General features: G+C 51.3%; 2 protein-coding genes across 5 annotated transcripts; both read left to right on the forward strand.

Annotated features, from left to right (window-relative positions):
* The first annotated feature begins 2,570 nt into the window (after positions 1–2,570).
* Positions 2,571–5,435, forward strand: Mrpl20 (mitochondrial ribosomal protein L20). 2 transcript variants are annotated; one of them, XM_005404220.2, is made up of 4 exons: positions 2,574–2,724; positions 2,814–2,924; positions 3,520–3,597; positions 5,042–5,435. In XM_005404220.2, exons 1-4 carry the CDS (start codon positions 2,638–2,640, stop codon positions 5,213–5,215), a joined length of 450 nt encoding a protein of 149 aa, XP_005404277.1. In that variant the 5' UTR covers positions 2,574–2,637; the 3' UTR covers positions 5,216–5,435. The 2 variants fall into 2 exon arrangements, with proteins under 2 accessions (XP_005404278.1, XP_005404277.1); XM_005404221.2 differs by lacking the exon at positions 3,520–3,597 and having other exon boundaries at positions 2,571–2,724.
* A 2,701-nt stretch (positions 5,436–8,136) lies between these two features.
* On the forward strand, positions 8,137–17,457 carry Ccnl2 (cyclin L2). Of its 3 annotated transcripts, none has more exons than XM_005404222.2 (11): positions 8,137–8,550; positions 8,820–8,894; positions 9,065–9,174; positions 10,812–10,932; positions 12,622–12,686; positions 14,970–15,069; positions 15,222–15,326; positions 15,413–15,551; positions 15,954–16,062; positions 16,140–16,226; positions 16,391–17,457. In XM_005404222.2, exons 1-11 carry the CDS (start codon positions 8,152–8,154, stop codon positions 16,764–16,766), a joined length of 1,686 nt encoding a protein of 561 aa, XP_005404279.1. In that variant the 5' UTR covers positions 8,137–8,151; the 3' UTR covers positions 16,767–17,457. The 3 variants fall into 3 exon arrangements, with proteins under 3 accessions (XP_005404279.1, XP_005404280.1, XP_005404281.1); XM_005404223.2 differs by having other exon boundaries at positions 16,412–17,457; XM_005404224.2 differs by lacking the exons at positions 14,970–15,069; positions 15,222–15,326; positions 15,413–15,551; ... (1 more) ...; positions 16,140–16,226; positions 16,391–17,457 and adding an exon at positions 13,241–14,784.
* The last annotated feature ends 1,825 nt before the right edge of the window (positions 17,458–19,282 follow it).

Consider the following 19,282-nt stretch of genomic DNA (forward strand, 5'->3'; position numbering starts at 1 on the left):
CCCCCTATTATTATGTTATCCTTCTTTTACTCTTTAAAATAAACAAAACAAAACAAAACAAACAAACAAAAAAGACAGCTTCTAGACTCGGCTCTCTCCCTATCCTGCCTTTCTGTTATGGTGCTTATGCTTTGGTTATATGTGCTCTAATTTCTCAGAAAAATTGTTTGTTCTTGTGTAGAGGCTGCCAGGCTCCAAGTGATCACGTAGACAAATCCAATGGCAAATGCACTAGACTATGGGGCTCCACCAGATTGACCATATAGAATTTCACACACTACATTGAGCCCTTAAATAACTATACTCAATAGGCCTTAAACATGACCTTGGCAGAGCAGACATCTAGGAGGTTGGAAGTTATATTTCCTTTATATTATTTTAGAGATTCTGGTATTGCCCCTGTGACACTATTCTATGGAGAGGTCATTTGGAATGACACTAATTTTACATGCCAAGAATGCACTCTTACTTACTGCATAAGTAGGGGTTCTCCCGCAAAATATACTGTTTTTATTCTGGGTAGAATGCCTGTAGTGTGGCTACCTGTGAATCCCGAAGAACCTTGGCCAGATACATCTACTTTCCATCTAATGTACTCCTTATTAGAGCAACTAGGGCCAGGATATAGCTCAGTGACATAAGCACCTGCCTGGCAAGCGCAAGGTCCTGAGTTCAATTCCCGGTACCAACCCCCCCCCAAAAAAAAACCACTACAGCAACTAATACATCAGGGAATGGCCTCATTGTTACAGGAATAGCATCTTTGGTTTACTCATTTCTAGTGTCATGGTGGTCTCAGTTGGTTTAACTCAATTCCTTCAAACTGTTCATTTTGTGGACAACTGGACATATACTGCCAATGGGGGTCAGGGTGTTCAACATTTCATTGACGCAAAATTAAAATCTCAAGTTAGCATATTGGAGACTAGAGTATGGGGGATCGAACTGAGAGCTTACAGGGTTATGATGTGATTGTAATATAACACGGTTTCACAGGCCAGGGATATAGCTCAGTGGCACAAGCACCTGCCTGGCAAGCAGAAGGTCCTGAGTTCTATTCCCAGTACCAAAAAAAAAAAAGGTAATATAGCACGTGTTTGTATAACACTACTACAGTATATTGCATCAATTCATCTGTGGGAAATGTGTTGTTGTTGTTTTGGTCTTTTGGAGACAGAGTCTTGCTGTGCAGTTCAGGCTGGCCTTGAGCTCACTTTGTAACCCAGGCTGGTCTGGATTGCCCAACAATCCTCCTGCCTCAGCCTCCAGAAGCCTGGTATTACAGGCGTGCATTACCACACCAGGCATGGACATAGTTAAAAAACATCTACAGAGCCCTATGTGTAGAGATATAAATTTTGATCTGGATCAATTACAAAAGATGTACTTCCATGTCACAACAGATTCAAGAACCCAATAATTAGGCACAGGAATGGGACCAATATGCCAATGTGCTAGATCAACTCAGTATGTGGGCATAAATGAGAGCTCATGTTGGAATGTATATTGGATTACTGTTTTTTTTTTTTTTAAATCAGTCTGTCTGCTTGTATTATTTATAGTCTGCCACCTCCGAGGAAAGACCAAACAATGCTTGAGATATGCAGCCTCATTAGACCCTGACTCAGCTAATACAATTACAAAACCAAGGGGGCTGGGGATTTAGCTCAGTGGCACAGTGCCTGCCTGGCAAGCGCAAGGTCGTGAGTTCGATTCCCGGTACCGGAAAAAAACAAAAAAAAACAAACGAACAAAAAAAGCCGGGCGTGGTGGCGCAAGCCTGTAATCCCAGCACTTGGGAGGCTGAGGCAGGAGGATCCTTGTGAGTTTGAGACCAGCCTGAGCCACAAAGTGAACTCAAGGCCAGCCTGAACTGCATAGTGAGACCCTATCTCAAAAAGGAAAAAAAAAAAAAAAAAACAAAAAAACAAAACAAAACCAAGAAAGGGGACATGTAGGAGACCCTATTATGTGATCAGCGAGACCGAGGCCGTGTTGACGCTTCTCAGGACAGGAGCGGGTGGAAGGCTGCCCTTCCCGTGTTCATGGGCAGGAAAGCTGCCGCCCACGATACCCCAGGCAGAACAGCATCAGCCTAGGGCTAAACAAGGAAAATTGTGTATCGGTGAGGTTATGATTCTTCGCGAATTATTTTCACTTTCTTGAACCTTGGATTGCATGATTGCTACACTGCTTTATTTTACTGATAAAAAGCGGACTTTCAAGACTGTCAGCGCTCTTGTTTTCTTGAGATGGGAGTCCCCTGGTCTCCCTTGCTCGGAAATATGTCTTTTTTTCTTTTATTCCTTGTTATATCCCCTAGGTCAGTTTGCAGGCTGGCTCCCGCACGAACAGACTCATCAGCCGCGCACCCCGGGGACCCCGCCTGGGCCCGGCCTCCTGCGCTGGCCGCGTCCTCGCAGCATCGTCCTCCCTGCCCGGCCGCGGTGCCCGCCTGGCAGAGCTAGCGGCACGGCCGCCTCCCCAGCCCGAGGGGAACCGGAGTGCACCGCGGAACCCAGAGCCTGAGCCCCGAGACGCCCCGGAAGGCGGGAGCGCACGCACATCGCCCTGGAAGTTGTTGGTGACGCTGACCCGGAAGCGCTCTCGGCCGCAGCGCGGCGCGTGCACCTCGCCATGGTCTTCCTTACGACCCGGCTCTGGCTGCGGAACCGCGTCACCGACCGCTACTTTCGGATCCAGGAGGTGCTGAAGCATGCGCGGGTGAGTGAGCGCGCCGCGGGCCGGGGGCGCGCGGGCCAGGGGCGTCTGCCGCGGCGCCTTCACCCGCGGTTTCCCGTCTCTCGACCCAGCACTTCCGGGGGAGGAAGAACCGCTGCTACCGGCTGGCCGTCAGGGCGGTCACCAGGGCCTTCGTGAAGTGCACCCGCGCCCGCAAGCTGAGGAAGCGGAGCCTGCGGACCGTAAGCGCGCGCGCCCCTCCCCGGACCCCGGCGCCCGGCAGTGTGCCGGTGCACGAGCCCCGGTCTCTCGGTAGCGTTTCCTAGCGCCCGCGGCAAGAGCGGGCAGGCAGGCCCGGGGGGCAGGCAGGCCTGGCCGGCAGCAGGCCCGGCCCCCGCGTGCCCGACGCAGGCCTCCGAGGGGCATTCGCCGGTGCCCAGCTTGCCTGCGGCCGAGGCGCTGCCCCCCGCCGGCCCTGAGCGTGCGGAAGTGCTGGCGCCGTGCCCCCTCCCCGGGTTCTCAGAATCCACGCACGCTCGTAATTCCAGCTACTCAGGAGGCTGAGGCTGGAGAGTCACCACCGGCTCGAGGCCAGGGAGGGCCGCACGGTGAGTCCTAGAGTAACCTGAGCTACACAGTGACATCTTGCCTCAAAACAGCCAGAACGAAAAGGGCACAAGTTTCAGGGAAGTGTGTAAGTCTCTGTTTGCTGCAGAGGAAAACCCTAATTTCTTCACTGACTGACAAATAGTTCAGTTTAGGCGGGATGGTTGGAAGGTCAGTGTAGACATAACTTCCAGGGTGCGGGTAATGCATCTCAGTGTTTCCTCATTCCAGCTTTGGATTAATCGCATCACAGCTGCCTCCCAGGAACACGGTCTGAAGTACTCGTCGTTTATTACCAATTTAATCAAGGTATGACTGAGGCCCTGTAGAGGAGCTCATCTGCAGGAGCTGTTCTCTGAGGCGTGAGCCAACCTGACAGGGTCTGCATGGCACAGCCAGGGCACTGCTTTGTGTTCCTGGATGCAGCCCTGGCAGCGTGGGGGCTCACACTTCCCTCTTCCTTGCCCTGCTGGCAGCAGAGCTTGGTAGAAATAGGGCTTTTTGTACTGTGATGTTAGGCCCAGTGTTTCCATGTTAAGGGAGAGATGTAGAAGACTTTGGCTTTAACTGTACAGTTTTAACAGTGGAAGTTTTTTGATGATGTAACAGATGAAACTCAAACATATAATCAGAGGAAGGGGAGGTGTCTTGGAAGGAAGGAACGAATTAAAAAAGTGTGAAATCCTGGGCATTCTTTCAATATGCTAATCCCCTCTGTTCAAAAAAAAATTTGTGTTTTTCCTTTAAAAAGCCCAAGGGAGGCCAGGCATTGTGGTGCATGCCTGTAATCCCAGCACTCAGGAGGCTGAGGCAGGAGGATCATTGTGAGTTTGAGGCCAGCCTGGGCTACAAAGTGAGCTCAAGGCCAGGCTGAACTGCATAGGGAGACCTTGTCTCTAAATAAGTAAATAAATAAATGAAAAAGATACTCTCAGTCTACCTTATAGCCCTCCTGTGTAATGCATTACAAAAATCCTCAGGGTAAGTATGTATGTGTGTATGGGTGTGTATGTGGGAGATAGAGACAGAATCAGTGTTTTCCTGTCCAGGATCTAAGGCTTAGAAGGCAGATGGACACTGCACGAGGCACACAGGTTAGGTCCAGGGTAGGTCCAGTAGGTGCTTGGTAGCTGTGTTTAATGTGGAGACTGCTCATCCTCCTTCTGCTTCTGAGGCTCACTGCCTGTGCATTAGCTTTCTGAAATCACCTGGAGTTTTCTCAGTGCTGGGGCTCAAACTCAGAGCCTTTGCACAACACCTGTACTACTAAGTTAGACCCCTGGCCTGCAGTCTCACTATCAAATGAGCCTGATCTAGGACACTGTGGGAATTTTCAAGTTCACTAATAGGCCTAGCCCAGGGGCTCTGGTGTCCAGGTGATGGCCACTGTGATGGCCACTGACCCTAAACAAGATCCTTTATTCCATGGGTGCGCTCTGGAGCCTGAACTCGCCTCCCTTCCCATGTCACGCAGACTCCACAGGTGCCTCCCTTGTCCTTCTTCATGTTTGTCCTGTAGTGCTCTGCTATGCTTCCCAGGCAGGATTCCCCTGCTCTCTCTCCTGAGCTATTACATGGACAGGCTGTGGCCTGGAGCCAGCTGGTGCCAGAGTGCTGGTGCTAGAGGGCGACTCACCGCCATAGGTCTCTGAGCCACACTGTTACCACAGGCTGGTCCATCTTGGGGTCTTGTGATGTGCTGCCCAAGTACTTGCTGATGCTGACTAAAGGCTCTGGTTCTTTCTCTTGTTAGTGCCAGGTGGAGCTCAACAGGAAAGTACTCGCGGACCTGGCCATCTACGAACCAAAGACTTTTAAATCTTTGGCTGCTTTGGCCCAACGGAGGCGACAGGAAGGATTTGCAGCTGCCTTGGGGGACGGAAAGGAGCCTGAAGGCGTGTTTTCCAGGGTGGTGCAGTATCACTGAAGGTTGCTGTGCTGTGGATCAGGAAGGTGCTTCTTCCTGATGATCATAATGACCAAGATAGGAGCAGTGTGCTATCTACTCAACAGCTCATTAACCTGAATTGTGACTTTATTTACACTTCAGTATCAGGCCCAAGAGAAAAGGCTCTGTCCTCTCCAGTGGACACAGTGTCAGAACTGTCTTACATTGACTGTGCATATAAAGCTTTTGCAGTGTTTGATTTGTGAGTTGTTTTTTCTTGGATCAAGGAAAAACACATTGGGGTGTAACCTGCCTCTTAGGTGCCTTTATGCCCAGTGGGAGAGGCTGCTGGGACAGGAGTCCCAGCTATCAGATGCAACTGTGTGCTACTTCTGCAAACTGACAACCAAAATCTGGCTCGCCCACCTGACCAGCTCCCTGATCCATTCCAAGTCCCCCTACCTTCTTCTGTGGCCCTCTTTAGCCACTGCACACCAGCCTTTTTCCCTGTTCTCTTCCCACACGCCCCTGGCCAGTAGGGATCAGAGGGAGATGGCCCCATAGCCAGGACTGGTGCTGCTGGTTCCAGTCCCCGGGACTTTACCAGATGGGGCTCCTGAACTAACAACGTGCTGCTCCATTAAGTCCAGAAATACGTCCCTGATGAGCTCACCAGCAGGAATCACTTTATAGTAGCTCTGCCAGCCCTGTGACATGCAGACCTGTCCATGCCCACTGTTCCTTGGGCAGTGGATAATGAATCCCCTCATCTGCTTACAGCTGGGCCTACTCCTTTGTCTTCTCAGGGACCTGCTCCCATCAGAGCCTTGGACATCTCTGTTTTGAGTCCCTCATCGCCATGTCCCTGCCCCTCTCCTCCAGCTGTCTCCACTGCTGTCCCCATTGTTCAGTGTGCAGTGGGTCCCATTGTGCCCCAAGAGCTCTTATCATCCCTGGGACCCAAACTTCAGTACCCTAGGGATTTCACCCCTTGTCCCTGCTCCAGCAGCACCCTTCAGGGCCTAAAAGTTGCTGTCTGCTTGCTGATGACCCCATTTATTCAGGGAACACATACCTGCTTACCCTGCTGATCATGGAGGGCCACTGCTCCAGGGGAGCCCCAACAGCACTTGTCTCCAGTAGCAGTCACATTCCCTGTGGTCACACCTCCCTCATCTGATGCTGTCAAGTGCTGGGAGTCACTCGTGCTCCTCCATGGACTCCACACTCACCTCCACTCCCATAGAGAACTGGACAAGCCCTGGCCACCTACCACCTAGAAAGCTTCACTTTCTCCCCCTCATTGCCACCAGTGACAGACTCACTACTGCAGACGCCTTCGTGGCCCTTCCTCTTGGCTCCGTCACCAACCTAAGAATGCCCACTGCACCACTCACTTGGGAGGCCAGGGGCTGTCTTGGCCATGTCTCCTGTTGCATGAGTGCAGGTCCTGGCTGGGTTAAAAAGTGCTCAGGAAATGGCTACTGAATAGACAGGAGGCAGAGTCAGCCCTTCAGTGCTGTGTTTGAGCACCTTTTCCTCACTTCACATCAAAGGGAACAAACCGCTGTGGGTTGCACCAGCAGCCTTGCTCCAGCCCAGTTCCCCCGCACACCGGTGCATGCTCATGTGTCATGCATTGGGGCTGGCCTGACTGGCTGGTAACACCAAGCTCCCCCACAGCTGCATCTGGTCACGAGGTGAAATACGATGCTTGTGGGTTTCCAGAGGAAAGGAAATGCCTCCCTTCATGGCATGCACGACCAGCATGGGGGAGGGGAGCACCCTGACACTGCCAACTTTGGGTAGAAAGGACTGGTGAATTACAGCCATGTTGTCCATAGCAGGTACAAAGACTGGGTCCTAGTTGGCAGTGCTGCAGCTGTGGGATCAGATCAGGTCTGGCTGAGTCAAGCTCCACTGACTATCTCGGGGTTTTGTTTTAATTTTTTTTTGTTTGTTTTGAGACAGTCTCCTTAAGATAGCCCAGGCTGACCCTGAATTCACTATGGAGCCCGGGCTGACCTCAAACACGGGGATCTGCTGCTTTCGCCTTCCGAGTGCCGGGAATACAGGCATGTGCCACCGTGCCCGGCCTATTGTTTTAATTTTGAGACGGTCTCGCTAAATTGTCCAAGCTGGGCTCAAACTTTTTTGAGAAGAGTCTTGCTATGCGCCCCTGGCTAGCTTCGAACTCGTGGCAATCCTGCCTCAGCCTCTCACCGTACCGGGACTGTGAAATGAATTGGGCAGTTACAAGCAGCTGAGTCTGACCTGTCCCACCTGGCATATCTGCCCTCCATCTCCTCGTAACCTACCCTAGCAGCATCTCGCACAAAGCCACCCTCCTGCGGAGTCCCACAGCGACAGATGACGAATACATCTGCTGCTCCTGCAAGGCGGTGAAGGCTGTACCGCGGACGCGGTCGCCTGAGGTGGTCCAGATGGGGAGGGGGGTCCGACAGTGCGGTGCGTGGGGTATGTCCCCGCCCTTTCCCCAAGGTGTGGGCTTCGCGCCCCTCTCCCCCGCTCCGTCCTCGGGCCTCCACGTTCCGCTAGACGCTGCGCAGGGCCATCGAGCTTGACGTTTCCTGACGCCCATCATTCGGGCCCCCCCCCCCCCGAGAGCGAAGCTCGCTAACAGCGAAGCGAGAGCCTGTGTAGGTCTGGGCTCACAGCTGCATCGTGAGCCTTCAGCCAGCAGGGCTGAGGACTGACCACCCCGTGCTGATTCGCATCTACTCGGGCCAGGCACAGCCCTAGTTCCGCGAGCGACCTTTCGGGACCCCCCAGGCTTCCGAGGGGCTGGCCCCGGGACGCCAGCCTCAGCGCGCTCTGAGTCGCCAGGAGTAGGCACACTTCCGGGTCAGGCCCTGCCGCAGAGACCCCTGGGTAACAGGCTGGGCCCTCCCGCGCCGGAATCTGGCGACGGCGCCTGACGCCGCTCTGGCGGGCACGTCGCCTGGCCAATAGCAATGAGACATCGGTCGGCTCCAGCCAATGGGACGGGTTGGGGGGCTGTGAACATTGCGAGGAGCCGCCCTGCCGAGAAAGGGCCCGAAAGGCGTCGGCGGCACAAAATGGCGACGTCGGCGGCGGCGGCGGCGGCTGGAGCTCCCGGGTCGGCAGTCCCCACGGCGGCGGCCGGCGCCCCCGGCTCGGGGGGCGCCACTCCCGGGTCGCAGGGGGTGCTCATCGGGGACAAGCTGTATTCAGGAGTGCTCATCACCCTGGAGAACTGCCTGCTGCCCGACGACAAGCTGCGCTTCACACCGTCCATGTCGAGCGGCCTGGACACCGACACCGAGACGGGCCTTCGCGTGGTGGGCTGCGAACTCATCCAGGCGGCCGGCATCTTGCTGCGCCTGCCGCAGGTGAGGAAGGCCACGAGCCTGCGGGAACCGCCCCCGACCCACCTTGCCCGCGCCCGGAGCGGGGCCTGACTCTGCCCGCGTCCGACCCTGACCCCGACCCGGCCCCCTGCCTGCCCCCGGCCACACGCGGAGCCCTGAAGGCCCCGAGACGCAGAGTCCTTGGGGAACGTGGGAAACGTGTTCTTTTTCTTTTCTTTATCCTGGAGGAGCCTCAGGTTACTTGGTCTTGAGTGTGTGCTCAAAAGTGATGGAAACTTCTCGGTGTCTAGGTGGCCATGGCTACGGGGCAGGTGCTGTTCCAGCGCTTCTTTTACACCAAGTCCTTCGTGAAGCATTCCATGGAGGTAGGCCCCTCACTTCCTGCCGGGGGTGTGCTGGGAGGGGTCCTGGCCTGCTCTGCCTCCACCCGGTGCAGAGGCTTTTGCCTGTCCGCCTCCTCTTTGCTCCCAGATGTCCTTAAGCCTCAGGAAGTCCTCGGGCTGGGAACACATCTGGCGCAATGCTTACATTTCAGCATGTATCCATGGCTTGTGTGCACTTGGCCTCCAAAATAGAAGAAGCTCCAAGAAGAATTCGGGATGTCATCAATGTATTTCATCGCCTTCGACATCTGAGAGAGAAAAAGTAAGTTCCTGTTAGAGCTGTCGTAGTACCTGTCATTGTCTTTTTCTGTGACCAGGTTCAGAGCAGGAGGTTTCAACCTTGTAGATCTCAGTAGTATGTTCCTGTGTGCCCAGGGTGCCCCTAGATAGTACAGGAGCCTCACTCAACTGGGCAGTGGGCAGCTCCAGTCCTGGCATGGCCCTGCTTGCCCACTGCGATTTGGTTTCCTCCAGGGCTCAGAGCTCTGGTGTAGGGATTTTCAGTCTTGGCACTGTCAACATCTAGCCTGGGAATTTCTTTGTTGAAAGTGTCTTATGTAGTGCAGGACCTTGAGCATCCCTGGCCTCTACTTCCTCAGTTGTGACAGTCAGAAACTTCTCCAGTGCTACCTCTAAAAATGCAGTTTGGGGAGCAGGACCACAACTCAGTAGTAGTATGCTTGCCTAGTATGCATGAGGCTCTGGATTCTATCCCCAGTACTGCAAAAAAGAGAAGCAAGGAAGGCGAGAGCCCTACCTCTTTTAAATGCTGTTGGCTCTTTGTCGTAGCAGCTTGCACATCTCCAGGTTCAGTCAACCTCAGATTGACAAACGTTGGGAGGAAATACTGTGTGTGTAGAATGTACACAGATTTTGCTCCTTGGCATTATCTCCTGGGCAGTACAGTATAGTGACCACTTAAATGGTGTTCTGTGTTGCAAGTCTGCTAGAGATGATTTGAAGTTTGTGGGTGTTATCTGAATCCTACACTGTAAAAGACTTAAGTGTCTTTGAGTTTTGGTATTGGGGGTGACTTGTGGAGCCAGTTGTGGGACTCAGTGTCTCTCTGTGGTCCCTGGGAGAAAAGGGCAAGAGGATTTAGAAAATAAAGACAATAGTCAAGGTCAGGTGGAGTTACCTTGTATCTGAGGAGCAAGAGGACTGACTTCAACAGTAGGGGCCATTATTTTATACACTTGCAAAGTTAGTATCATGGGCGGTATTGTTGCCTAGCAACTAAAGACTGTAATTGTCCAGGCAGGATACTTTTTTCAAGACTGGGGTAGCTTGACTACCTGAGGCACTCTGGCTCTGTCTGCCCTCACACACATGACTGATACCCAGCGCCAGCGGCGACTCCCAACAGATGTGAAGAGTAGCGTTATGCTATCATGGTTCTCTAGTTTTCCGCTAAAGTGGAAGATTGATTTTTTTTTTTTTTTTTCTTTTTTTGTGTCTTTTTGAGACAGGCTCTCGTTATGCAGTTCAGGCGGACCTTGAGCTCATTTTGTAGCGTAGGCTGGTCTTAAACTTGCAAAGATCCTCGTACCCCAGCCTCCTGAGTGCTGGGATTACAGGTGTGCACCACCACGCCTGGCAATCTTACTTGAGTTAAAGGGCATTTAGCACTGGGGCAGCAAGAGTCTGAGATGACATCTACCCAGCCATTGTTGGATGTAGAATGCTGGTTGTCTAAATGGAGCCGGGTTAGAGATAAGGGTTAAACATGTTGCCGTTGGAGTATGAGGACTCTGGTGATTTTGCCAGTTAAAAGAAATGAACCGTGTAGCTTTTCTGTATTGTATTTGAGATTAGGTTTTCACTCCAAGGAGTAAGAGCAAAATTTGAAAGACTTTGTGGTGTTCAACCCTCAAGCAGACCATGTGCTTTGTCTTACAGGAAACCTGTGCCTCTGCTACTGGACCAAGATTATGTTAACTTAAAGAACCAAATCATCAAGGCAGAAAGACGTGTTCTTAAGGAGCTGGGCTTCTGTGTGCATGTGAAGCACCCTCACAAGGTGGGTTTGAGGTGACTGCCTATGAGCCCACCACCCCTGTCCAGCACCGCGGCAGCTCCATGTTCTTGTGTCTGGAGGTCCCGAGGAGGCCTGAGCACATTCCTGACTGAGCTTTCCTGTATCTGTCTGTGATCTCAGAAGAAGCCTTCATTCGTTAGCCTACTGTACTGTCTGTCAGTTTTTTTCTCCCAGTACTGGGGATTGAACCCAGGAGTTCTATGCCATTGAACTATTCCCTCAGCCTCTTTATTTATATTTTGATATGGGGTCTCACTAAGTTTCCCAGGCTGACCTCAAACTTCCAATTCTACCTCAGTATCCTGAGTCACTAAGATCACAGTGTGTACCACTGCACCAAAACAGGAACATTTTTTAAGAAGAGTTTTGGAAATGGCTGGTTGTGGTGATACAATCTTGTAATCCCAGCTCTGAGCCAAGAGGGTCACAAGTTCAAGACCATCTTGACCAATTTAGTGTGACCTCAAATTAAAAAATAAAGGCTGGGGATGTAGCTCAGGTGGAGTGCTTGCCTAGGATACGTGAGTTTCTGGATTTAATTCCCATTACTCAGTTTTAGAAATGGGATCTTCTAGGTTTGGGCTTTCAAAAATAGCAGCAAACTTGTAGAAATTGAATCTGTTAGTGCACATTTTCTTAATAGCTAATTCTCTAAACTTACTTTAGTAATAACCTTACCTCCCTTTTTGGGGAGTGATACTGGTGATTGAACCTAGGGCTTTTCATTGAGCTACATCTGTAGACCTTTTTCTATTTTTGAAACAGGATCTTGCTAAGTTGCTCAGGCTGGGCTTGAACTTGAGATCTTCCTGGCTCAGCCTCTTGAAAGTACTGGGATTACAGGTGTGTACCACCACTATGCTTGGCCAGAAAACTGATTTTTTTGTTTTTTTGGGTTTTTTGTTCGTTTTTTTTTTTTTGGTCTTTTTGAGACAGGGTCTTGCTATGCCATTTAGGCTGGCCTTGAGCTCTCTTTGTAGCCCAGGCTGGTCTCACGCTCCCAAAGATCCTCCTGCCTCAGCCTCCCAAGTGCTGGGATTACAGGCGTGCACCACCATGCCCAGCAGAAAACATTTTTTTGTTGTTGTTTTTTTTCTGGTACCAGGAATCGAACTCACAACCTTGTGCATGCCAGGCAGGCGCTGTGCCACTGAGCTAAATCCCCAGCCCCAGAAAACTGATTTTTAAAAGAGGTTACTGTTTACATCTTTGATCCTAACCGCCTTTTATTGGGTTATATCTTTCCTTTATGTCCTCTCTTGTGCTTGTTTTGGTTTCTGGCATTCAAATTCTTGGTAAATTATCCACTGAGGATTTCAGTGTTTTTACATTGGCTAAAAGTAAGTTGGCTACTGAGTGCAGTGGTGCTTAGGGCAGGCCAGTCGCACTGTTGGAAAAGACACGACGAGAGTGAGAGCAGGCCATGGGAGGAGCAAGGCCCTCCGTGCCCCTGGCTACAGTTTGGTCCTCGTACCTGCACATTGCTCGCCTCTGAGAGCAGGTGGCAGGTGCACCCACAGAGCCCTGTCCTCCAGCTGAGCCACCTGCCGGACGTGACCAGGAGCCACTCCTGGGATCTAGAATGAGGTTCTTTGCTGCGTGGACACCCACAAGATCTAAGTTCCTGCTCTCCAGGTTCTTGGTAATAATTGCCTGACCCGTATCTTCCAGATAATCGTTATGTACCTTCAGGTGTTAGAGTGTGAGCGTAACCAACACCTGGTCCAGACTGCATGGTGAGTTGACCTTCTTTGTTTCACAAGTCCAGCAAGGGCAGTGCAGGATTGTGTTACTTGAGGCACTTGGGCAGTGGGTAGTTGGTCCCATGACTTGGTTGTGGGCTGGAGTTGTCCCAGTGCCCAGTGATCTACTGTGTAAATGCCTAGCAGCCTCCCAAAGTGACAGGCACTGGTGTGACGGTAGGTGGCCCATCTCTGTCCCTGGGTTTCCTGTGTCCGCCTTGAGGGCAGTGAATGGGCTTCCCTTTGGGGCTGTCAGTTGGGCACAGGGAAGTCACAGGTCCCAGGTTGCGGGGAGGTATCTAATATATCCAGGGAATTTCATCCTGTGGGGAAAAGTGTGTAAAAAGTTCTCTGTGATTCCGGGCTGGTTCTAACAGGCCCGTGCTAGGAAGAAGCCTGGAATGACAGTTTGTGTCCGGGTGTCCTGCTCACCTTTCCCCACAGAGATGTGTCTTTAGTGTCGTATTGCTGACTGAATTGTCTGGTGCTATGACTCTTTCATCGAGAACCTGTTTTGACTTTTCTTTTCTGTACTCTTTCAATCAAAGGGTAGCCTCTGAGGGTAAGTGACTAAGACTTCTCCTCTGCTGTCCAAGCGCTTTGGTGCAGGGACAGCGGCCGTCTTCAGCCAATCCAGTGCAGGCTCTCCACCGAAGGCTGGCTCTAGACTGGTGGTATGCGTACGATAGTATAGTCATGGCCGACTGCTGCTCGTGGTTCTCTGACGATTGTGCTTCTTGTTAATCCTGTCGTGCTTTGGTAATTGTATCAATTAGACTTGATAACTGTCTTGACTTGAATTTTGTCCCTAAAATTGCTGTACCTGTACCATAAAGATGCAGTACCTTTCTCTAAAAAATTCTGGAAAGTTGTAAGAACTGAGGTGAAAAATTGGCTGATGGGAATTGAAGCTGTGGGTGCAAGAGTATTTCAATATTTCTCAAAGTCCTGTGGTTGCTTCTTTCAGCAGCTAAGTGTGGGACTCATTCCAGGAAAGGTGTGCATCTTTAAATTATTCTTTGGATACTTTGCAACATATTGTAATTTATTTCAAATAGAGCAATAAGTTTAAATATATGTTCTGAAAATTTCATTTGTTTATAGAATTTAATGGATTGATACTTTTTGAATATTGAATATTTTTATTAGAAATACAAAGTTACTGATGGCTGTCTTTATCAATGTTTGGGCTGTTCATCTGCAGAGTCACTTCTGGGACAAGTTGCTGCACTGCCACCACCATGCTGGCTCACACAGCCAGCTGCCTCTCGGGCAACTGTAGAATTTATTATATAGAATGTCTGAGTGTGTTTGAGTGTGACCTGCTCCAGGGTTGGGGGAACTGCACCCTGATTGTAAGGGATACCATGCCTTTGGGTGGTTGGGCAGTAAGTGAATATATAACTTCTCTAGCTGTTTTCTAACAGAATTACTTGTTTTTGCAATATTGACAAAGCTAGTAAGAGGTTTAGAGTTAGGTTATATATCTTAGAGAAATATATCTGAAGGAGAATGTTTTAATTTTTTTTTAAAGCTACAGTTTTGTACTTAAATGTCTTCTAAAATATGATAAAGTTTATAAATGTACTTATGTGATGCAACTTCTAGTATCTTGTTGCTTCTGATTTTATGGATGTTCATTTTAAGACTCCTTGTTGAAATGGGACAGTTTGGAACGTTCTTTGATAAGCCCGAGAAGAGGACTCCTTGGGCATTGGCCTTCTACTTGACGGTCCCTTGCACCTGAACTGCACCCAAGGGCCTGTCCCTTTCCAAGTGGACTCCCTCATGGAAGCTGTGGCTCAGTCATCTGGAGAAGGACCAGGCCACAAGTGCTCCACAGAAGAGGATCACGGGAGGACAGCTTGTCTGGGCCGCAGCCTTCACACTCAGCACATTTATTTGAGTTTGCATGTTTCTCTGCACTATGGATTTTGAGCATTTAGATTTCTTTAACCGAGTACATTTTAATCACTCAGTAGCATTTTCTTTTGGAGGCCTTGTGCTTTGCATGATGGCAAGCCAAAAGTCGAGGGAAAAGTAAAGTTAAAGTTGGTTCTCGTTCATAGCAACACCTGTTGTCTGACATTCAGCCAATTTTGTTCCCCTCAGTGATTTCTCTTTCTTACGTTCAGAAAAAGCAGCTAGAATCTCCTTACCTCCTGGGCTTGCTAGGACTGCCCTCTTGGTAGAACACTTTAGAGTAGCAGTGGCCCTAGGGGACACAGTGGTGCGGGGCTGCCTGGACACTGCAATTCTCCTTGTGCTTGTTTTTAGGAACTACATGAATGACAGCCTCCGCACAGATGTCTTCGTGCGGTTCCAGCCTGAGAGCATTGCCTGTGCCTGCATCTACCTCGCTGCCCGGACGCTGGAGGTCTGTGTGCCACCACTCTAGTCCAGCCCAGTGCTCCAGCCTGCAGCCCATGCTGGCACTGTGTGGAGAGAGAAGGCTGCTTTTCAGAGCCCTGAGCCCTATGGTCTTGAGGTTGATAAAGAGTTTGTAACCTGATGCTTTTGTGTTCACAGATCCCTTTGCCTAATCGTCCCCATTGGTTTCTTTTGTTTGGAGCAACTGAAGAAGAAATTCAAGAAATCTGCCTAAAAATCCTGCAGCTTTATACACGGAAAAAGGTCCTCTTGTGTGTTTTCATGTAGCCTCTGCATTTGTGTTCAGCCAGAAGCTTCTGGTTCTGAGTGTCTGGGTTCTGGCCCCTTAGGTGGACCTGACGTTCCTGGAGAGCGAGGTGGAGAAGAGAAAGCACGCCCTGGAGGAAGCCAAGGCACAAGCCCGCGGCCTGCTGCCCGGGTTGCCAGCACCGGACAGCAGTGCTGGGTTCTCCCCTGCCCCCAGGCCGGGTGAGTGTGGTCCCACCCTGGAGCCAGGGCACCCACCTGATAGGCCAGTGGTGGGCTTTGGAATGAGATGGGGCCCCTAAAGATTGTGTTTTTATATTTCCATTAATAAGAAGTAAGGATGGGCTTTCTGAAATGCTTTTATGTTCAGTGAAAATTGTAAAATCTTGGGACACTAGACTGTAAGGGAGATGCTGGGGCTCACTGTGACACTTCGAAGTCTCAGAGGAAAACACCCTAGGGAAGGGGCCTCTCTAGGACCTGTGGTGCCTGTTAGGCCCTGAGCCAGGGCTGGAAGTTAAGATCAGCATATGTCCCATCATCCCACAGGAGGGCCTTATCTCCTGGTGTGTTTCACAGTGAATGATTTTCTGATTGTTGTTTCGAACTTTGTGTACTTTGCAGAGTCTCCCAAAGGAGGCAAAGGAAACAAGCCTTCCCCACTGTCTGTGAAGAGTGCCAAGAGGAGAGCAGAGGGCGCGAAGAAAGCCAAGGCCGACAGCCCTGTGAATGGGTAGGACACTTGGAGCTGCCGGGTGGCTGCAGTGTGGCTGTGAGCTCCGGATTTGTGACTGCTCTCTCCTTTTGCAGTTTGCCAAGGGTGCGTGAGGGTGAGAGCCAGAGCCGGGAGCAGAGTTGCTCAAGGTCCCCATCAAGGTCCACGTCTCCCAAGAGGAGGTGTGTGCCTGGGGCTCGCCTGGGGACTTGGGCTGGCAGGGTGGGCATTTTCCCCAAGGGACAATGGCTCTTACCCTGAGGTGGGTTCTCGTTTTTTGCACCCCTTATCAGCCTCAAGGGTGCCAGGCCCTGGCTGAGACAGGTGGTCGCACCTGTGGTCCCAGGTGTGCTGTCCTTCCTCACAGGAAAAGTGACAGTGGCTCTACATCTGGTGGGTCCAAGTCGCAGAGCCGCTCACGGAGCCGGAGTGACTCACCCCCGAGACAGGCACACCGAGGTGCTCCCTACAAAGGCTCTGAGGTGCGGGGCTCCCGGAAGCCCAAGGATTGCAAGTACCCCACTCAGAAGCCACACAAGTCTCGGAGCCGCAGCTCATCCCGTTCTCGAAGTCGGTCACGGGAGCGCGTGGATCATTCTGGAAAATATAAGAAGAAAAGTCACTACTACCGAGACCAGCGGCGGGAGCGCTCGAGGTCCTATGAGCGCAGTGGCCATCGCTATGAGCGGGACCACCCCGGGCACAGCCGGCATCGGAGGTGAGGGGGGGGCTTACAGAAACTGCCAGCCTCAGGGCCCTTCCTGAGGGTTCCTGGGGGCTGCCATCGCCCCTTCCCCAGGGCTCCTCAGCTCCAGCAGCCCTGGCCCTCGAGTGTTTCCAGAATGGTTTTTTGACCCTGGACCTTGAGGTGAATTTGGAAGTGGAACTAAGGGAACAGTAAGGTGCCCTTGGGGCGAGCGTGGGGTGTGGAGCGGCTTCAGTCCCTTGGGCAACTCGCCGGGAATGCGGAGACCCGCGCTCCTGTTGGTGCGGCTTGGTGCTACGGACAAGCTGTCCCTTCTCTTCCACACTCAATTATGTTCAGTCCAGAAGATGATTTTTAGAACCTTTGCCTATATTAGGTTGTACTCATGTAAATATTTTGCAGTGTTTCGCGATGAGAAAACGGCCTTAATAGCCCCTTATTCTCCAGCCACATGTAAATAAACATGTTTAGTACAAGTGAAAGCTATATATGAAAACCCAGAACTTGAATTCTGCCAGCTTAAAACTTGTGTAGAGAATTCTGATTTTTAAAATGTGAAGGTATTTAGGTCTGTGTTGAAAGTCGTATATTTTTTTCTGTGCAATGCTGAGTGCAGGCCACCAGCTCCTAAAGAGAAGTTTCCTATATGCATTTTATGTGGTTGAATAAACACAGTTCTGCCTTCTCAGGACACTTGGGACACCCGAGAGTTTGTGGTTGTTGTGTTTTGCTCATCAGGGCCTGCAGGTGTGCACGGCCAGCTCCGCCAAGTGTTCCATGTCTGAAATGCTGTCCCTGTCTTGCCCTCACTCTCACCTCAAGTGCTGAGCTTCATACTGAACTGCCATGCGCCTGCCAGAAGTGGGAAACCTCTGTGCCTGGAGTGGAAAGGACAGGCTGCTCTGTGTGGTCTTCGGTAGGAAGGTGGCTGGGCCACATCTGTATGGGCCACCTGGGGTGGCTGGGGGCCCCTCAGGAAGGCTGAGGAGCCATGAGCAGAGGCAGCGCTAGGGGGTCTGGGACAAGTGACCGGCAGGGCCAGTGCCCTGTGACCACTCGCAGGTGGTTCTGGAGCCTTGTGCCAACCCCGGCTCAGGCCCTCAGTGCGGGGCACAGCCACAGCCCTGTGGGCACTCCACGCTCTCAGTCTCCGTCAGGCGCTGCCCGGGGGCCCCTTGGTTCAGCCACAGGGACACCCCATAGTCTACAGGGCCATGGGAAGTGACCTACTCTGTGACCACCTCCCATCCCAAGGGGCATCTGCACAGCACAAGTCCCTTCCTCATGCTTTGCTTCTTAGACGCCAGGTGGTGTCCAACTTCACATGGCCAGTCAACTTCCCTCCATGCCGTACTGTGCCAGTTTCCATCATTTACAGTACTCACCCTGCACAGCACAGGAATCCTGAATAACCAGGAAAGATGTGTTTATTTCCTTTGGCTGCTAATGGTCTGCTGTAGAAATGCAGATAGGGCCAGGTGGCTCACACCTGTAATCCCAGCACTTGGGAGGCTGAGGCAGGAGGATTGTTGTGAGTTCAAGACCAGCTTGGGCTACAAAGTGAGTTCAAGGCCAGCATGAAGTGCATAGCGAGACCCTGTCTCAAAAAAAAAAAAGTTAAAAAAAAAATGCAGATAAGGAAACTCTTGAAAACTTCACAGTAGTCTGAAAAGCATCACACCAGTCTGCTGGGTTCTGGTAGGAGCTGGGGCCAGCACTTGTAACAAAGCAATGCCCAGCAGTGGCTCCTGGGCCCCAGCTGAGAACCCCAGGCTAGGGCCTGCCCTGGGCCACTCCCACTCTTGACCCTCCAGCCTGCGGGCCAGATAGGCAAAAATTTCTTTTCTTTCTTTTTTTAAAGACAGTTGCTATGGAGACAACCATCTTCCAGTAATTTGCCAAAATGATGAACAAAGGGGAAGAGGAGGGGAATCAGGTACCTGTTCTCTAGGCCTTTTAGAAAACATGGCGTTGGGGCTGGGGATTTAGCTCAGCGGCACAGTGCCTGCCTGTCAAGCGCAAGGTCATGAGTTCGGTTCCTGCTACTGGAAAAAAGCCCCCCGCCGACCAAAAGAAAGAAAACATGGGGTTGTGGTGCATGCCTGTAATCCCAGCACTTGGGAGGCTGAGGCAGGAGGATCACTGAGAGTTTGAGGCCAGCCTGGGCTACAAAGTGAGCTCAAGGCCAGCGTGAACTGCATAGTGAGACCCTGTCTCAAAAAGAAAAAAAGAAAAACCCCATGGGGTTCTTTGGCCACACATGAGACTCTACAAAAAGTGATACTGTAGACATCAAGGGAGTCGGTACTGTGCAAAAGGGAACACTCACAAATGTTACTGTGGCAAAGCTGGAAGAGTCTACAGTGTTACACAGTGTACTGTTGGCACTGATGTAAACAAGCAAGTGAAGGGCAAGATACTTGCCAAGCGGATTAATGGGGGTACTGAGCATATTAAACACTCAAAGAGTTGAGACAGCTTCCTGAAATGTATCAAGGAAGATGATCAGAAAAGGAAGGAAGCCACAGAGAA

This window comes from Chinchilla lanigera, unplaced genomic scaffold (genome assembly GCF_000276665.1).
Source record: "Chinchilla lanigera isolate Chin_1 unplaced genomic scaffold, ChiLan1.0 scaffold00085, whole genome shotgun sequence".
Classification (NCBI taxonomy): domain Eukaryota; kingdom Metazoa; phylum Chordata; class Mammalia; order Rodentia; family Chinchillidae; genus Chinchilla; species Chinchilla lanigera.